The sequence below is a fragment of the Salvelinus fontinalis genome, chromosome 26, assembly GCF_029448725.1.
Source record: "Salvelinus fontinalis isolate EN_2023a chromosome 26, ASM2944872v1, whole genome shotgun sequence".
In the NCBI taxonomy this organism is placed as follows: domain Eukaryota; kingdom Metazoa; phylum Chordata; class Actinopteri; order Salmoniformes; family Salmonidae; genus Salvelinus; species Salvelinus fontinalis.
In genome coordinates this window covers 46,231,455-46,250,569 of record NC_074690.1, presented here as the reverse complement: position 1 = coordinate 46,250,569, position 19,115 = coordinate 46,231,455, and the positions used below count along the sequence as shown (strand labels likewise).

At 44.5% G+C, this 19,115-nt stretch overlaps 1 protein-coding gene and 1 pseudogene across 4 annotated transcripts; both read right to left on the bottom strand.

The window, feature by feature from the left end:
* Nucleotides 1–246: 246 nt before the first annotated feature.
* On the bottom strand, nucleotides 247–12,406 carry LOC129824457 (myelin protein P0-like). Of its 4 annotated transcripts, none has more exons than XM_055884143.1 (6): nucleotides 12,232–12,406; nucleotides 10,260–10,426; nucleotides 9,306–9,519; nucleotides 8,982–9,111; nucleotides 8,360–8,408; nucleotides 247–4,022 (listed from the first exon to the last, which is right to left on the bottom strand). In XM_055884143.1, the coding sequence occupies exons 1-6, from the start codon at nucleotides 12,275–12,277 to the stop codon at nucleotides 3,933–3,935; spliced, it is 696 nt and encodes a 231-aa protein (XP_055740118.1). In that variant the 5' UTR covers nucleotides 12,278–12,406; the 3' UTR covers nucleotides 247–3,932. The 4 variants fall into 4 exon arrangements, with proteins under 4 accessions (XP_055740118.1, XP_055740120.1, XP_055740121.1 ...); XM_055884145.1 differs by having other exon boundaries at nucleotides 247–2,871; nucleotides 12,232–12,405; XM_055884146.1 differs by having other exon boundaries at nucleotides 247–1,571; nucleotides 12,232–12,405.
* A 116-nt stretch (nucleotides 12,407–12,522) lies between these two features.
* LOC129824510 (DNA ligase 1-like) overlaps nucleotides 12,523–19,115 on the bottom strand; it is a 34,660-nt pseudogene continuing 28,067 nt past the window's right edge.

The following is a 19,115-nucleotide window of genomic DNA, read 5'->3' as shown; positions in this document are numbered from 1 at the left end:
CTGGGTACACAGAGGGGGCTCTGTGGTGTTACCTGCACCTGCTGTCCCCTCTGTCAGGAACAACCCAGAAGAGCACTGTCATAGGCTAGCACCTCTATTGCCACTGAAAACAATAAGAAACAGTGACAACAAACAAACAACAACATTAACCTCACGTGTACCATTAATCAAGAACCCGATCAAGAAGTAGATCATCCAACGACTTTTCAAAATACACTTGAATGGAACAGACATGGAGAACACTAGTCATTTTCCTTTGAGTTTATTTTATTCTCCTGTTACAACCGAGATGTGTTTGATGCTTTCATTTCTTATTGACCTTCCCTTGACAACACATTTTAAATAACCATCAAATGTATATGATTAGTGCACTTTAATTGTAAAGCATTAAAATAAACGTAAAAATGTAAGCTTGACATCTCTAAGAAAGGAATGTTATCTGACAACCAAAATAATGCATACAGTACACAATCCAGACAACAAAACATTGTGAAGACATTTTAAAGCAGTTTTGTTTCATGTCGGGAGTCCGTGTGGCCGTACTGAAAAAGAAACAAAAGAAACATTCAAACTGATCACATCTGATGATGGATAGTTGGTTTAAACAGCGATGGGGTGAACAGAACTATCTATTTTCCATTGGCTTAATGAACCATGGTGTGGTTTTAACACACTCCCCATGACCACAGTTAAAAGAACAAAACACATTCAACACTAAACCCTACGCTAACCACCTCGCATAACCTATCAAGCGTACCGACCAGAAGCTCAGGGTGAGGACCTTGAAAGAAAGAGCTTTAGGGAGAGATGAACCATATCTTCAGCGATACATATGAACGTTTGGCTTGGCTTAACACACAAGATACGTCTCTCTCTCTCTCTCTCTCTCTCTCTCCAAAGTATCCTCATCCCAGCAACAACCTGTTATTTTTTCCCAATCGCATTACCGCCAGCAACATCTGAAGTTAACCTCCCTTATCCTCCTCCTCATCATCATCATCATCTCCCTCACCGTGCGAGTGCCTCCTGTAGCCCCATGCAGCTTGCACCTTAAAAGAACAAATATTTATTTTCCGCCCCTGGAAAATATGCACCAAAATAAAAACAGCCACACAGATCCCCCACCATAAACAAGGGCATCAATGTGATAAAATGTCATAAGAAGATACTATCACATATCTGCCTCCCTCAAACGAAAACAAGCATTTTTTTGCACTTGTTCAGTAAAATGTCTCATTATTTGCTTTACTTTAGAATGACATGCATGTAACAGTGTTTTTATCATCTTTTGTTTGACATGACAGTCTGACTAGACACACAGACACACATAAAACACGCACCTTTGCGACCGGCAGAGAGCTATAACTAGATTAAAGTCTTCAATAAGAACTAATAACATGGATGATTCTGCCCAGTTTCCATCCCTGGCCAATAGGGGGCAGAAGAGAGCGACGTGGCATTCCAACCAGCAGAAAAGGTGGGTGAACGAACGTGCAGGGGTGTGGTGGCATTGGTGGGTGAGTGAGAGGGACGCTGGTGTTCAGGGGGGTGGAGGAGAGAGGTGTCCATCACTGAGTTTGAAAAAGAGGGAGGAGGAGGAGGAGGAGGAGAGGAAAGAAAAGAAAAAAAGAATTGCTGAGTTTGTTTGAGATGGGGTCTGGCTTTGTCTGATAGAGCTTGATAGAAGCGGCTTAAGTATAGAGTGGATTGGGTAGTCTATGAGGGAACATAGCTTAGCGTCACTAAAGGACACAGAGAGAGAGAGAGAATTAGAGAAAGACAGTATGTGTGTGTGTGTGTGTGTGTGTGTGTGTGTGTGTGTGTGTGTGTGTGTGTGTGTGCGTGCATGCGTGCGTGAGAGATAGAGAGATCCAGTTACCAGCAAGTGCTAAAATAGGGGGGAGAAATGTGCAGAAGGGATTAACGGGACCAAAATAACACGGAGGAGTAGAAAGGAGGAGTATCCCTTTGTTGTCAGAGCCTGAGAATGTCCACTGGCTGTCAAACGTGACGTCATTTCAAGGACTCAGTCACAGAAGTCAAAGCAGCCGGCGTCCAAAATGGCACCCTATACAACATTTAGTGCACTATGTTTAACCAGAGCCCTATGGGCCCTGGTCAAATGTAGAGCAATATATAGAAAATAGCTGGCCATTTGGGATGCACTCTCAGACACAAACAAACAGGGCTTTTTTTCCTACTCTGCTTTAAATTGCAGCTGTTACAGTAAGCCTGTATCTACTACACCCTTATAGACAGGAATAACCTAGCCTCCAGCTTGCGGCGACAGAAAGGCAGCGCAGCACTACGGCCTCCATCAGCTCAAATGTGAAGGGAGTGAATCACCCCGGCGATATGAACTTCAATTTGAACCCATCTACACAAGGTAAGAGCTAGGAATCATATTTCTCTCCCTCGCTCTGACTGGTCCAGCACAGGGTGCATTCAAACTCTTCACACCACTCACACCTGATCCGATTGAGCACTGAGCAGCAGGAAGCTTTAACAGAAGTTTCAGGAACTATTTGACCTCTCCCTGTAGTGATTTGTATCTCTGTTCTCTATACAATAGCCTGGTGGGTCCATTTGTTACACTGCATGTCTATCCTGGGTCTGCTCGGCTTGATGCTAGCTGAATGGGTTATGAGTTGTATGTTCCTTCCTCGTCATACAAACACTGAACTCGGTAGGACTACTCTTGCTTCGCTTCGTGGGACTGATCTTTTATAGTCAGGACTTAATGAGATGGGAGAAGCGCATCAAAAGGTGAGGCAGGAGGGAAGGGGTGTGGTCTAAAAGGGTGCGGCGCATGGAAGCTGAAGCAGTCAAGTGGGAGGAAGTCGAGTCTTTGAGAAATAAGATTCAGAAAATCTACGAGAGAAAAGAGAGATGAGAAAGAGTAAGCATTCAAAATTGTTTTTTTGAAACTTCTACAGTTTTAATGAAGAGGAGTCAGAATAAAAGTGCTGCCAGTGAAAGACGAGAGGGGAAAGAAGAGAGAACATCAGTCAGTGTGAGGGCAAGTCAAACTTTGACAGATCCTCTCCCCAGGTCCCATAGGGCTCAGGTCAAAGTAGTGCACTGAGTGGAGAATAGGGTGCCATTTGGGACCCAGACAAAAAATAACAAATTGGGTGGTCCCTGTAGCCAGGACTCTCTGATGTGTGTCGGACAGGCGTAGTGGAGAAATACTGCCTTGCATCACATCTAAGATGTCAGAATGAAAGGCAAACTTGGGAATAGCTTTTAAGATTTTGTCATCAAACCAGCAGTCAGATGCCATTTGATTTGGTTCAAATGGCATGTTTCATGACCTGACAGTAGTAGTTGGAGTGTTTCACATCCATTGATTGAGCTATCATATTTTTTTTATCACTATTGTGTCTATGTTCACCCCAGTGTGGCATTGAGATCCCGATGAATATACTTTGAGTTGTAAAGGCTTAGATCTGGTGGGAAAGAATATACTGTTGACGACAGACTTAGGCTGCCTCCGAAATAGCACCCTATTCCCTATTTAGTGCACTGCACTACTTTTGACCAGGGCCCATAGGGCTCTGGTCAAAAGTAGTGCACTATGTAGGGGATATGGAGCCCTTTGGGACACCACCTTGCAGTTCTTTAAGACTGCCTCCTTAAGGTCCTCCGCTGCCTCCCTCTCCAGTATGATTCTCATTCACTTATTTCAGGGTCAGTTTTTTGGAGAGCTTGGACAGGGACAGGAAACTGGATGATTTGGCTGAGGCGGACCCACCCCTCTTCCCCTCCCCCTCTTTTTCCCACTTGGAGAGCTCCAGCTCGATCGTCATCAGCACCCTCCCAGGCCCTTCCCCCTTGGGTGAGTCCCCTCCCCCTGTTCCTGCTCTCTCTGCCTGTCTCAATGCTTTGGGCTGGGCTGTGTGTTGGGGCTCTAGCTCTCTGCTCCCCGTATCCTATTTCTTATCCTTGCGCGACTCCTGCTTCTTCTTTTCTGAGGCGGCGGCCTTCAGCTTGGACGGGTCTCCGATGGAGAGAGTTGGGCCCTGTGGAGAGGAGGAGGGAACAGGGGAGGAGAGGAGTCACTTCAGGAGGAAAGGAGGAGTGTGAGAAAGGAGAGAGGGGAAGAGGGAGGGGGAGAGAAGTGGTGTTAGCACGGGGGGAGATGGGCGAGGTCGATGGGCATGTTAAAAAGGAGGAAACAGATGGATTAGGATTGAAGGAGGGAGGGAGGTATTGACATTAGAGCAGAGAGAGAGAGAGAGAGAGGTACATTTAGGAGAAAAAGAGAAAGATAGTCATATTTAGGAGGTAAGGGGGAGGCAAGTGACGGGGGGTGGTCTCCAGGGCTGCAAGGGGTGACAAAACAGGCATCGATGAGTTAGGGACAGAGTGACAGGACTGCTACAGTCAGATCTAACATCTGACACAGGACTACCACACATCTATTTCCAACATAGCAGGTGTCTTAATAAAACGCAGCTTTGAGTCAACTTTAACCAATCAACACGCAGACATGCACCTGTTCACACATGCATTGCCACCAGTTCCCTCAAAAACATCGATCTACCAACTGGACCATGACAATGACAACAAATAACATATTTCTGCAAACCCTCATCTTACTGGAGCCAAGGACATGGGAGCAAGGGAGTAGACTGGGAAGGTAAGGGCTCGGTACAGAGGCCACCTGCAAGAGGAAAGTAGCCTCTGAGTTAGTGAAAAGGAAATGTCAGAGCGATCTAATGTAATTACTTTACTGAAAAGCAATCGCTTACGTGAAGAGACACTGGGCTGCTGTGGAAAGGGTAAAAGGTCAAGTGCATGGCTATCGCTACAGTGCCTATAGACAGATCCTGCGTCCAAAATGGCACCCTATTCCCTATACAGTGCCCTACTTAGTCAAAAGTAGTGCACCTCATAGCGAACATGGTGCCATTTGGGACGCAGGCAGCGAAGGTGGTTAGGAGCTGAGCTAAGTCCCTTACTAAATAGAGATATAGACAGGTAGAGGTAGAGATTGATCAGAGGACGGGTCAGTTAAACAGAATACGGATCCAAAAACGAACCGGCTGTTCACCTGTGGAGAGAGACAGAACAAGAAAACACAGGAAGAAAGGAAGGAAGGAAGAAAGACAGGGGCTTCTCACGGCCATCTGGAGGGAGTAGAGGAAGGATAGACAGACAGGAGAAGGAGGGAGGACGAGAAAGAGGATGAGACTGAAAGGAAAGGGGGAGGAGAGGGACCAGATAAAGGGAATGTGAATGAGCTAGTGAATGAGTGAGAGGGAGGAATGGAGAGAATGGGTGCGGACGGTGTGTTCGCTGGGATCAATATCGAGTGCACTGTATTATCATTCCAGCACAGCCTGTTGTGTGCTGTATGCCGCTCCAGGCTCCAGGGTAGTCAGCTACTAATACTCTCTCTCCCACTCTGCCTCCCTCCCCTAATGGAGTAATGGTGAACGAAGATGCCACATGATGGTGGGTTTTGTTCTAAATGGCACCCTATTCCCTATGCAGTTCACTACTTTTGACCCGAGCCTTATGGGGAATAGGGCGCCACTTGGGATGCAGCCAATGGAGCTTTGTTGTGCAAGCCCAGCAAATAGAAATAACCCAGGTACAGTGGCTGATACAGATTGGGTGGAGTCAGCGTAGAGCTAAATAAGGCCAGTTCGATCCAACGGCCTGTTTTACAAGTGCAAGTAAACCCTATAGAGGAACACCCGGTTTATTTCCCAAATGGCACCCTGTTCCCTATATAGTGCACTACTTTTGACCATGGCCCATAAGGCTCTGGTCATAAGTAGTGCTCTATGTAGGGAATAGGGTGCAATTTTAGGAAGTAGGTAAGGCCTGTTGGATTAAACAGCACATTTGACAAATATATGAAAACCCTGTAAACGTTGTTTACATACACCGTTTAAAAGAGAGGAGCCATAGTGAGGAGCAGACTGTTTTGCACATTTTATTTTTTTTGTCCCCGCACCATGAAATAAATTGCTCATGGTGAAACTGTGTATATAAGAATACTGTCAGAATTTCAGTAATTGTCCTTTTGACTGTGAGATATATTATTAATTTATGCACCCAACCTCCAGGCATTTTGTGCAACTGACTGCAACTCAAGTGCAACCTGACAATCCGTCATGTGACAATGTTGCATCCCAAATAGCACCCTATATAGTGCACTACTTTTGACCAGGACCCTTGCCATTTGGGACGCAACCCATTGCACTTCTTTTGACCAGGACCCATAGGGCTCTGGTAAAAAAAAAAAAAGTAGTAGTGCACTGTATAGGGAATAGGATTCCATTTTGGACGCAGTCAGCGAGAGCTGTGGGGAGATGAGAATGACAGTGCACTCTAATGCTGAGGTAGACAGAAGTAAACCCTGAATATAACCCCTGACCTCTGATACTGCACAGACCCCAGCCAGCTGCATGCCTGATTGATTCCTAAACAATACTGTGAGGAAACTAACTACACGCCAAACTGTCCCTTGTGGTGTTGAAGAATTGCCTAAACTTTCCCAAAATGTTTAGATTTTCCAGAAATCCTGGTTCTGGAAAACCTGGGAAAGTTGAGTTTAGGATTTAGCAACCCTAGACGCTTGACTACTTCCATGAAGACATCTTAGTGAGTTGATCAATACCCTAGGATGTCATTTAGCAGCGTACATCATCATTCGATTTGACATGGAATCTCTCTCTCACAGTATAGAAAATCATTTGACTTAATTCGACCTGGGAGGAACCAGCGGTAATACCAAAAAGCCAGGTCCCATCCCAAATGCCACCCTATTCCATATAGTGCACTACTCTGGTCAAAAGTAATGCACGACATGCACTGCTACCTGGGGCGGCAGGTAGCGTGGTGGTTAGAGCGTTGGACTAGTAACCGAAAGGTTGCAAAATCCCCGAGCTGACAAGGTAAAAATCTGTAGTTCTGCCCCTGAACAGGGCAGTTAACCATCATTGAAAATAAGAATTTGTTCTTAACTGACTTGCCTAGTTAAATACAGGTAAAATATATATATATAAAATATTTAAAAAAAAAAATAATAATAATAATTTAAAAAATATATATATATATATTTATATATTATATATACACACATAGGGAATAGGGTGCCATTTGGGAGGCACATTAGAGCTATCCACCCCCTAGCCTTGCACTTATCCCCAGTGTGACTCAGTGTAATTTGGGATAACTGTGAGCCGATAATAGGGCCAGTGATTTTCATTTGATTCAGAATCAGCAGGTCTCCCTCTTTCTCTACTTTCTCTCCCACTGAGAGCAACTCAGTTCCATTCACAGGGAATCCAATTACTGTACTACACGAACTTGCCTCAGCCATTTCACAATGGTGGCTGGTGTTATGGGAAGTTCACCCATTTTTACATGTGGCCTTTTCACTGCCTTGTAGTTGATTACCTAAACTGTTTGATGTTTTGTTTTGTTACAGAGAAAATTAGTAGACACATTTTGCTGAGATCATTTGCTAATGACTACAATGCATTGTGAAAATGTATCCAAAGCATGTTACATCAGAATCCCGTTCTGAATGATGTCTCTGCACAAATCCCCCCCCCAAAATCATTGTCCCATAAAACAATATTTGCATATTTTCGTTGTTGTAAACAGCCTCATTAAAACATGGCAAATTAGATTTTTTATTTTTTTCAAAAGAATTGTGCAGACATCATTCAGAATTGGATTCTGATGTAATATGAGTTGGTGTGGAGTGTTTTAGAATGTTTTATAATATGCTTAAGACATATTATTTGCATATTGCATTATAAGTCAATGTAGCAAGTGGTGACAGCTACATTTTTCAACCAATTTTCTCTGTAATTAAACAAAATATAAAAAACACGATATGGGGGGGGGGGGGGGTGAATCAACTACAACCACAAAAAGAGTGAAAAGAAGGCCACGTAAAAATGGGTGAACTTCTCCCGACTATTTACCCATTGTATTGTGTTTGTTGGCCCTTGAGGAGGTAGTAAAACGAACGGAGGAAGGATATAAGAGTGGGGGATGGGCGGTCATTTAGCTCTTAAGCTTTTGGGCGACTGACTGGATTTAAAGCGTTCCAACACTCGATGACTGTTTCGTTTAATAGCAGGAGAGGATTATTACATGCGTTCGCTTTGGTGGTGCAATAACGCCTGCTCTGTGGCGCTCTTCCTAACGATACCGTGCTGAAGTGGGGTGGTTCTGTGGCTGTGTATAGCCAAGTTGTTATGGTATGAGCTGTCATATATGTGTTGTACTCTTACATGACTTGTGCTGTACGGTACTTGTGTGCTGTGGCTGTGAGCTGCTGTTGTTGTCGTTGTGTAGTTGTGAGTGAGCCGACGACGAGAGGACTTGCCTGTCTCTGCTGTGATCCCTCTTTACCCTTCCCTTTCTTTCCATGTTTGCTGGAGGAAACAAAAGAGAACAACGTCAGGTGGATGGCACGCCTCTCCCCGCAGTGGTCAAAGCAAAATGCTGTTGCTGTTACAGTATAGTCCTGCTTTGTAGCTGTCACCAGGAACAGAATCAGCACTGACTCTCCGTGGAAGGTTAGGAGACAAGATCATAGATACAGAACTAGAATGGAACTAAATGACCATGGAAATTATACATTGCAATACCAGGTTAGCCATAGTGAGTGTGCGCATGAGAATTGCCAGGGTCAGAGGTTCCAAGTCTGTTCAATTCGTCATATTTACATGATCATAGCCTGACTGTAGAACTTGATTAGCGGTCAACTTAGTGCCACCTGCGGTCTGTGTGGTGTAGCGGTATTGCCACGGCCTGCGCAACACTTTTCGACACAACTTTCCCCCCACTGTCATCCTCTCTCTCTCTATCTGTTTCAATACAATCTGAAAAATACCTTTACGAACAAAAATAACTGAGTGCCACCTAGTGCCAGCTAAACCACACAGGTGTCCAAGCCGGGGATGGGCTCTGGCTTTGGCCCTAGACCGAGGCACAGGGGCACTGACCTGACACTGAGGTTGAAGACTCTACGGGCCACCAGGAACCTCATCAGATAGTAGATGACAACGATCAGCAACAACAGACCCAGCACCGCACCGATGATGGACCCCGTGATCACGCCCGCCTGGATGGGAACTGAGTGAGAAAAGAGAAAGCCAAACAAGAACTGTCTACTTGGCATTCTAGGGATTCTATATGTAATTATATAGCCTGGTCCCTGATCAGTTCGTGCATTCATGCCACTCCTTGTTATGGCAAACATGCAAGGAGTGCAGGCATGACAACGAGTGGCAAGATCGATACCCAGGCAAGTAATTCTATGCTCTCACCCTTCTCAAAGACCAGCAGTCTGACACTGGAGGCGCGTCCCACTATGTCAGGTGGGTTCTTGGCATCGCAGGTGAAGGTGCCGTTGTCTGTGTAGTCTAGGTTTTTGAGCAGGATGGATCCGTCTCGGCGACCAGGGTTCCCCACAAACTCCAGCCTGTCTCTGAAGGGTCCCTTGTTGTCTAAGTAGGGAGCTCCACCGGTGTAGTGGAAGATCTGGAGTCCGGAAGACCGTTAAAGGGATTCAGTTTCTTGTCTGCTTTTACATCTAGGCTAGCCTGGACCAGTCTGTTTCTGCTCTCTTACCAACTCCTCATGGAACTGTCATGGCAACATTTTTGTTGGCAGAAACAGATCTGAGACCAGACTACATCTAGGCTAAAGATGACGTGAATTGTTAGATACGGTACAGATGGAATGTGCTAAAAGAGGAAGCTAGTAAGCTAAGTCCAGCATTTAGATCTAAACAACTGTGCTGAAGAGAAAGGGACAGGAGGGAGTAGGAAGGGGGTGACATCGTTTCAGAGGGAGAGAGGCAAGAGGTGGGTGAAGGCAGAGGAGGAGAGAAGGAGAGTGAGATAATGAAAGTAGGAGAGGGGGATATGGGGGGGGGGGGTGAGATTGGGCGCCAAGGAGGGCAAGGCACAGCGAGAAGAGAGAGCTAATAAGATGGAGATAAGGTGCGAGGGACTGAAATTAAAGAGCTGGCACCGGGTGAGATGAGGGGAATGAGAAGGAGATGGGAAAGAGGTGATAGGTCATGTCCCAAATGGCACCCTATTCCCTATGTAGTGCACTACTTTTGACCAGAACCCAAAGGGTGCAATATATTTAAGGAACAGGCTCATATGGCTCTGGTTAAAATCAATGCACGATCTAAGGACTAGGGTGCCATTTGGGACGCATCCATAGAGGAGGCTAGAGGAGGATAATGATAGAGGAGAGGATATATGTACAGAGATGGCGTCCCTGGCACCGTCGGGCCGGTAGCTCCAGGAGAAGGTGACGTCATCAGAGGTCCAGCGCCAGGAGAAGAAGGAGCAGGAAAGACGGATGTCGGAGCCCACCAGGGCGTGCCGCTCCCAGCCCGTGTAGATGACGATGGCCTCAGACTGCTGGGGCACTATAGGGGTTAAGACACAGGGTTAAATAGGAAAGATCAGCACCCACGTGGTCCATAATTACCTTTGTCACACTTCCTGGGTTGAACCATTACCATTTGTTACCTCCAAGATACCATTGCCTATATGTACGTTTCCATTGTAAATGTTTATGTTGGTTTCAATAAAAAATATATAAATGTGAAAGATCATCACTGCGTGCTTCAAAACTGTTCTGGAGATATAAAGGACATACATACTATGAAAACAGACAATAGGATAGAGTGGACTGGGGCGGACATGGTTAAATAAGAACAATATGCATTACACACTTACAAAATGTGCCCCTGGGACGTACGGCAGAGAAAAGGGGTTTTATTTTTAGTTGCAAGGGTTTGTTCCAGACTATGGTTCCAGTAGACCATTGTGGAGTATTCATAGCATTAAACAAACACAACCTTTAAAACTATTCTTCTGTCGATGTGCCATTTGATATACTATAAAAAGACAGTCAAGAGGAAAACATGTTCAAGTTCATTTCAATGTCTTTCAGCTGCCAAGCCTTTTTAAGTCTCTCATTCAATCCTTTTTACATACACACACACACACACAACCACTATTTATCCAAGGTTCAATGAGGTATGAACATGTGCAATGATAGCATGCAGCAAGGATTGGCGTTGATATGAACTGAAAAGTACAACATAACTACCCACAGAATATAAATAGCTTATTTATCTACGTTGTGTTCTTGAAAAATGAATGTCAATTCTATATTTGCCATAAAATCAAAATATCACTTCCATTGTGAATGCAATTAGTATCGCAGTACAACAAAAACCACCAAGTATGTAATGGCATCTACAAACATTGCTATCATCAATTACTTTTGGGTATTGGGTATTCCGTTTGATTCAAGATTTTGACCCAAGATACTGACTCACACACAAATCACATTCAGAAATGTAAAGATGCACATTTCATATTTTCACATGCAGCTCGGGAACTCGAGCGTCCTTCAATAAATCATGTCAGCCAGCACAGGAGTTGCCAATCGAATAAGACTTGACGTTTTTTAAATGACATTTTGACAAAGCTGGGAGGAAGATCTCTCCTCAAGTGTAGAAACGCTGTCAATACACAGTCTCAGAGTGAGTCCCAAAATGTATGCTCTCATCGTAACTTTGTGAGCCTTGCGGAATTAACTCGGTATAAGAGAAACACGGGATGAAGAACAAAATGTCGCTGTAGTTATAACAATAATAGTCACAACAATATAACATCCGCACGACGGCGTACTACAAGACTAATCGTCTGCACAGGTTTTCCTTTACTTCCTTCCCCTTTAATTCATTCAGTAAGAAATGCAGCAGTAACGCAGAACCCAGAGTCAACCAGATTCAGTGACCCACGGGATTAGTTTAATGTACAGCTGGGAATGAAATACCAAGCATGTATAAAAGGATTTTTATAATAACATAAAAAGAAAGCATACGAGATCATTCATCATAAATGCTATTAATTCAAATTGTGTCACCGATGCTACGTGAACTTCAACCTTCAACTCAAGATGATGATTAAAAACAAGACAACACTTTTCACGTGCAGATCAGAAGGATTAAACATAGAATTAACATATTAGAAGTATATATTTTTTGAACCATAAATCCCCCCACAATATTTGCGATAACAAGTTACATTACAGTGGACTTATTACTGTGTAGTTATTCCTATAGTTACAGTGTAGCAAGTATTGTAATTAACCATTGTACTTAGGGTTAGGACTAAGGTTAGGGATATATTAGGAAAAATGAAATTGACTTTTTACCTATTCCCAGGAGTACGACCGACGCTAGCGCCAAAATGGTCAGCATGGTTCCTGACTCTTTGGGTTCTCCAAGTGATGTTGCAGACCTCACTGGATGCTGCAGAAGAGTCCCGCTATGAAGTGATGGAGAGATAGGACAGAAGGGTGCAGGGTTCCAGGACAGAGGGCATCACAACAGGACAACAGTGTCCCAGGTTTTATAACCAACCACACCCCTCGCTCCCCACTGATCGGCCCCATTCCTCCCTCTCTCCACCTCTTTCTTTCTCTCCAATCTCATTGAAACAAATCAAACAATCAACCCTATTGAAGACCAAAATAAAACACTTTTTTTTTTACATTCAAGAGTGTTATTGAGATGCAGTGAAAAGCAACGTACTGTAGAAAAATACTGATCAAATTCACTGAAGTGGCAGTCAAAGCTCGAGTCAAATGTACACAAATCTACACTACTATATGACACCATCATGTACATTCCTGAGCATCGTTACTTTGTTGTCTTACTACCACTGCTTTTGCTGATAGCTGCATAATTGTGGGACGTTTTTTACTTGCAATGACTGACATGTGGTTGTCTTACCCACCTTAGTTGAATGCATGGACTGTAAGTCGCTCTGGATAACAGCGTTTGCTGAATGACCAAAATGTAAATTACTTGTGTGAGAGCATAGGATGTATGCACATTATACAGACTGTATTTCTAAGGGCTGATGGTGATGTGTAAGATGTGATGTGTGAGTACATACAATGTGTGTAAATATGACATGGATGGGAAAAATGTGTGTGTGTGGGGACGTCTTGTCCTCTCCTCCCGCCATCCCCGTTTCTCCTTTCCCTGCACTTTCACCGGGATGGAGAGAGGGATGGAAAACAAAGCCCCAAGTCTTCCCTCTCTCCCTTTCTCTCTCCTCCCTCTCTACGGATTCCTGCCTGTTTGCTGACGTCTAGCAGTCAAACAATGGAGGGCGAGAGGGAGAGGGGCACAGGGGGTGCCTGGCGTGTCTCTGTCTGTCAATGGCGCTTTCTTCCTCTTCAACCTCCTCCCTCTCTCTCTCTCTCTCCATCCAGACAAAGCTCTGTATTCTCCTCCCGCCTCCCTCTGCCGAGCGCCTACTCCACTTAATCCTGTAAAACCGACAGAGAGAGAGAGAGAGAGAGTAGGGAGAGACCAGATATATATATGTATATATTTATATACACATTACCGTTAAAAAGTTTGGGGTCACTTAGAAATTTCCTTGTTGTAGAAAGAAAAGCAAATTTGTACGCCTATGTAGATATTCCATTAAAAATCAGCCATTTCCGGCTACAATTGTCATTTACACCATTAACAATGTTTACACTGTATTTCTGATCAATTTTATGTTCTTTTAATGGACAAAAATGTTGCTTTTCTTTCAAAAACTCGAAACTTTTGAACGGTAGCGTATACATATATATATATATATATACATACAGATAGATTGATATGAGGACACTAAGACACAGACATGAGCGCAAATGGCAATACAGGGAGCGGGAGAGACAGAGAAAGAGAGAGAGGGTGAGACAGAACACCAGCGAAGGGGGCTCTACGTACGAGACCAATCCTTCCACTCCAGGAGGACTCACAATCCATCAACCTGTCATATGACATAAATATGCATTTGTTTATCTATGGTGGGTCGATTGAATCCACGCTGAGATTATTGCTTAATGTTACATTCCTTTTATCCGCTGGGCCTCTAGCTCTACTCTCTATATCAGAACATTTGGTCTTCCCATCAGACCAGGGTTGCGTCTCAAATGGAACACTATTCCCTATATAGTGCTCAACGCTATTCCATATATAGTGCTCAACTTTGCTTTTGACCAGGGCTCTGGTCAAAAGCAATGCCCTATATATGGAATAGGGTTCCATTTGGGACGCAGATCATGTACAAGATTGGCAGCATGCAGTCTAAACTCAGTTACATATTACAAGGCTACTCATTGTAGGCTAAGCTTCAAAACCCGAACACCATACTGACGGATCAATTAACTACAACAGACCATCTGCCAACCTGTAGTGGCAGACACTATCTCTGTGTATCTCCTAAATGATTAAGGCTGCCATAAGGCAAAGGAAACAGGATATATTTTATAAACCTGGCAGGCAGGTGGAGGGAGCGCATGGCACACTTCCAAAGTCTTCAGCAGTGGCAGGACGGAGATTGCCTTGGCACACCACTGCTGTATTAAGAGAGAAAGAGAGAGAGAAGAAAGAGAAATAAAGGCCCCTCTGCTGGCAGTTATAAAACCACCTGCAGTAAAGAGAGAGAGACCATCAACCTCTAAATAACACAGGAGAGAGAAGAGGTTAGGGCTAACTCTTAGCCTGCATCCCAAATGGCACCCTATTGTTTATTTGACCAGGGCCCTAGGGTGCCATTTGGGACGCATATTTAGGCCTTAGCCCAGATGGAAGAGAAGAGTGGATTACAGGAGCAGCACCCTCCTGGGTTCTACTGCCGTGTGAATAAAATCCGCTCAATAGGCTCGCCATCTACAGTGTCTGTGTGTAACAGAAGGTTCATAAGCAGGCATGTTGGCAAATGAGCACCAGTGGAATGTCTTGGACTGGCCGGGTTGGAGTGATCTGGGGAGCGTCTTGAGGGGGCTGGTGGGTGGCGGTGGGCGGGACGCCGAGGCTGACTCCCAAATGGCATCCTATTACCAATACAGCGTACTACTTTTGACCGGGGCCCTGGTCAAACGTAGTGCACTAGATAGGGAATAGGGTTCCACTTGGTATGCAGACAACATTCTCTGGCCATGAGGACAGAGGGGGAAACAGAGGCCAGAGGACACAGTACTCATCAGGTCATGAAGCTAATGGCCAGGGAAGTGATCCAATGGAGCTAAGCAGAGCAGACAATCCCTTAGGGAGAAGAGAGGAGCAGCAGTGTAGGCCTAAGCCAACCAGCATTTGGGAAAACGACCACCGGTGTGGACCAATCACAACACAAGAGCCATAAACACCCTGGGCCCATATTAACAGAACTTCTCAGAGTAGGAGTGCTGATCTAGGATCAGTTTAGACATTTAGATCATAATGGCTACGATTAAATGGACAGGGGGGACCTGCTTGTAGATCCTTTCTCCTACTCTGACACGCTTTGTGAAGAGGCCCCAGATTCTGCTCCCAAACTGCAGCTAAAGGGTGAGGGTAACCAGCCAAACCTGCCATGACGAACAAACAGTAGGCAATTCCAGAATGTTCTCCAGACCAGAGACTGCAGGTCTCCCCATTATTCGAATAGGTGTAGAATATGAATAGAAATAGGATGTGGCTTAATAGGGTCTTGGTATAATTACAGAAAAAGTGCCAGTGAAGACTGTGTAAAAAACATGTCAGGTGCTATCTGCATCCCAAATGACGCTCTATTTGCTATATAGTGCACTTGCCGGGTTGGAGGGATCTGGCGAGTGTTTTGAGAGCCGTAGGGCTCTGGTCAAAAGTAGTGAACTACGTAGGGAATAGGGTGCCATTTGCTACTCAACCAGGGTGATAAAGCTGGCATGACATCATCAAAACCATTATCCAAAGGTTACTGGCCAACGCTCGGTGGTCCTGTGGCTGAAGAAAAACACAATTGATATTCCGTGGGTTCAGCTGAAGACAATGGACGGTCCTGTCCCTCCCTCTCTCCCTCGTGTCCTTGCATGGCCGAGATGTCACAGAGAGCACCAAACAAGGGATGGAGGGGTAGACAGGGATGAAAAGAGAAGGCGCGACGGAGGAGAACAAACACATTATTCACGGTTGAGAAAGGGGGTATTGTGTGCAAGACAGATAGCTGGGTGGGAGAAAGGGGAGAGGAGACAAAAGGACAGAGAGAGGTGAAAACCGTTATTTGCCAAGCACCAAACAAAATCTAAACAGTTCGGGGCAATCCATAACAGTGTTCAGGGGGTTATGCATTTCAGCCAATATCTCAGCATTGCTACCCGGCCTTACCGCTAGTTCTTTCTCTGAACCACGGGGAATACAAGCTACGGAAACAACATTTCCATTTAATTCGATGCCTGTGAGCAGAACTGAGCAGTGATGCGATCTGATGTGTCAGTTTCTTTTCCTTTACGTCAGGGATGTAGGTATGTAGCTACTCCATCATGTGTATCAACAGACCATAATAAACAGCGGTGAGAGGCAGGATGATTCCCAAATGGCACCATATAGTGCATTACTTTTTGAGCTTTGTTGGTCATAAGGAGAGCACTATAACGAGGATAGGATGTCGTTTGGGACACAACCTGAGTTTGGTTCAGCAGCTCCCAGGTGGGGGGACTCAGTGGAGCAGGTTAGTTAATCTGAACCAACATCAGGCAGATGCTATAAGTGGAAACCAGGCCTGCGTTCCAAATGGCGACCTATTCCCTACATAGTGGAAGATTTTTGACCAGGGCTCTGGTCATTATAAAAAGGGAATAGGGTGCCATTTGAGACATCCACCCAGGCCTCTGTAGAGATTGAGGCCACAGAACCACAGCAGAGCGGTACTCTGCCCTGCAGGCACATGATCTGAGCCAGCTGCCCCTCCGTAAACACTAAACACCAGCTCCCACTCCTCGCCTCGGTCTGCAACACCACAACACAACACACTGCTGCTGCACTGAAACAACACATGGGCAGAGAAGTCTGCAGCTCATATTCTACTCATATTCTCCTGCGCAAATGTTCAGCTACTTCCTAGTTTCAGGTATGATTTTTAATTATCAGAAGCAACGCCAACAGGGGCCAGAGACTAATATTAAAATATAATATAAATAGCTTATATAAATAGCTAATGTTCCACCGTGCAAACATTAACTGCTTCTTCCTTGCTTCAGGTATTAATTAAATGTGAAAGAGAATAAGCATCAAATCGAAATCTGCCATTTATTCGTGATTGAGCTAGCTAGGAAAGGAAGCCACATGTTGAGACATGCAGAGAAAGAGGAGGAGAGAGGGAGAGAAAGAAAGAAAGAGAGAGAAAAAGGGAAAGTTGTGGAGATGAGTAGAGGCAGAGAGAGAAAACACAATGACATAAACAGATGGGAAAGGGCAAGAAAATCTACATTTCCATGCCCAGGCTGGCACAATGCAGCCCTTCTCCTCCCCCTCCTCCCTTGCAGAAGCAGACACTGAAGCTCAAGCACAGGTCACATCACAGCCCACTCACTTCCACATGCACGCCGCAACATTCATTCTGGGGGTGTGGCCCAAATGGCACCCTATTCCCTGCACAGTGCACTACGTATGACCAGATGTGCGCTGGTCAAAAGTAGTGCACTATATAGGGAACTGGGTGGCATTTCAGACACATGCAAACACAACAACCACCGTGTATGGCATCTCACTAGCTTCCCAGAACTCTACAATCCGCTTTACTTCCTATAATGACCAGGTGTCCTCGACTCTCTTCTCTGGCCTGCGTCTTCTTGTAGTGGATTGATTCTTGATTGCGTCTACTGACTTGTGGAGTTTCGTCTAATGCAGGCCTCTGAAATGCATCTGTTTTGTACTGCTCCTTGAGCTGTCAACCCGTTTGCATTTTATAATGTACCCAGGCGCTCCCCTTGCTTTGTCCTTGTTCTTCTCCACATACACAGTACATTTAGAAATGTCACACTGATATTCTGCATAATAACAATGTCTTAAAGAAATCGCATGCCTCTTGTTGCGGTGTTTTGCAATGTTTCTACAGGGAAACTTGTTTTGTGTGGGAGTGTTAATTTGACTCTGGTGAACTGTTGAGATGTCACAGTGTACTGTTACACACTGTTGGTGTATTGTACTGTAATATTTGGCGTAAGAGAGAAATTGTCAATATTTGTAACCTAGAGTCGAGATATTTTTGTACGGCTTATTGGGTAGACTAGAATTAACTTCAGTTCCAAGGACACAATCAATGTGAGCAGCAGTGGTGGAAAAGTACCCAATTGTCATACTTGAGTAAAAGTAAAGATACCTTAATAGAAAATGACTCAAGTAAAAGTGAGTCACCCAGTGAAATACTACTGGAGTAAGTCTAAAAGGGTTTGGTTTTAAATATACTTAAGTATCAAAAGTAAATGTAATTGGCAAAATATACTTAAGTATTGAAAGTAAAAGTAAAAATATTTCAAATGACTTATGTTCAGCAAACCAGACGGCACCATTGTCTTGTTTTTGTTTACAGATAGCCAGGGGCGCACTCCCAACAACATTTGTGTTTAGTGAGTCCGCCAGATCAGAGGCAATAGGGATGACCAGGGATATTCTCTTGATACAGTAAGTGCATGAATTTGACAATCTTCCTGTCCTGATACCCACTCAAAATGTAAACGAGTACTTTTGGTTGTCACGGAAACTGTATGGAGTAAAAAGTACATTCTTTTCTTTAGGAATGTCGTGAAGCGAAAGTAGTCAAAAATATTAATAGTAAAGTAAAGACCCCCCCCCCAAAAAAATTAAGTAGTGTACTTTAAAGTAGTTTTACTTAAGGACTTAACACCACTGGTGAGCAGCAATGTTACGAGTTGACCTTGCCTTCAATAGTGTAATGGGGGAAAACAGAAGGGCATTTATCCTTACATTCTGACATCCACACGTTGGTAGAGGGCATCCTAAATGGCGCCCCTATTCACTATATTAGTGCACTACCTTTGACCAGAGCCATATGGGTCCTGGTCAAAAGTAGTGCACTATGACATAAATAGGCTGCCATTTGGGATGCGGCCCATACTGGACTGAACCTGTAAGAACGAGAGGTACTTCGGGGGAAGTCAGAGCTGTGTTTACTCCTCGACAATATTCAAATCTCTGGGTACTGCTAGGATTATGCAAGTGTTATTCAACTCTTCTCAACTCCTCATCATTATTGCACCAGGTGGCTCATAGG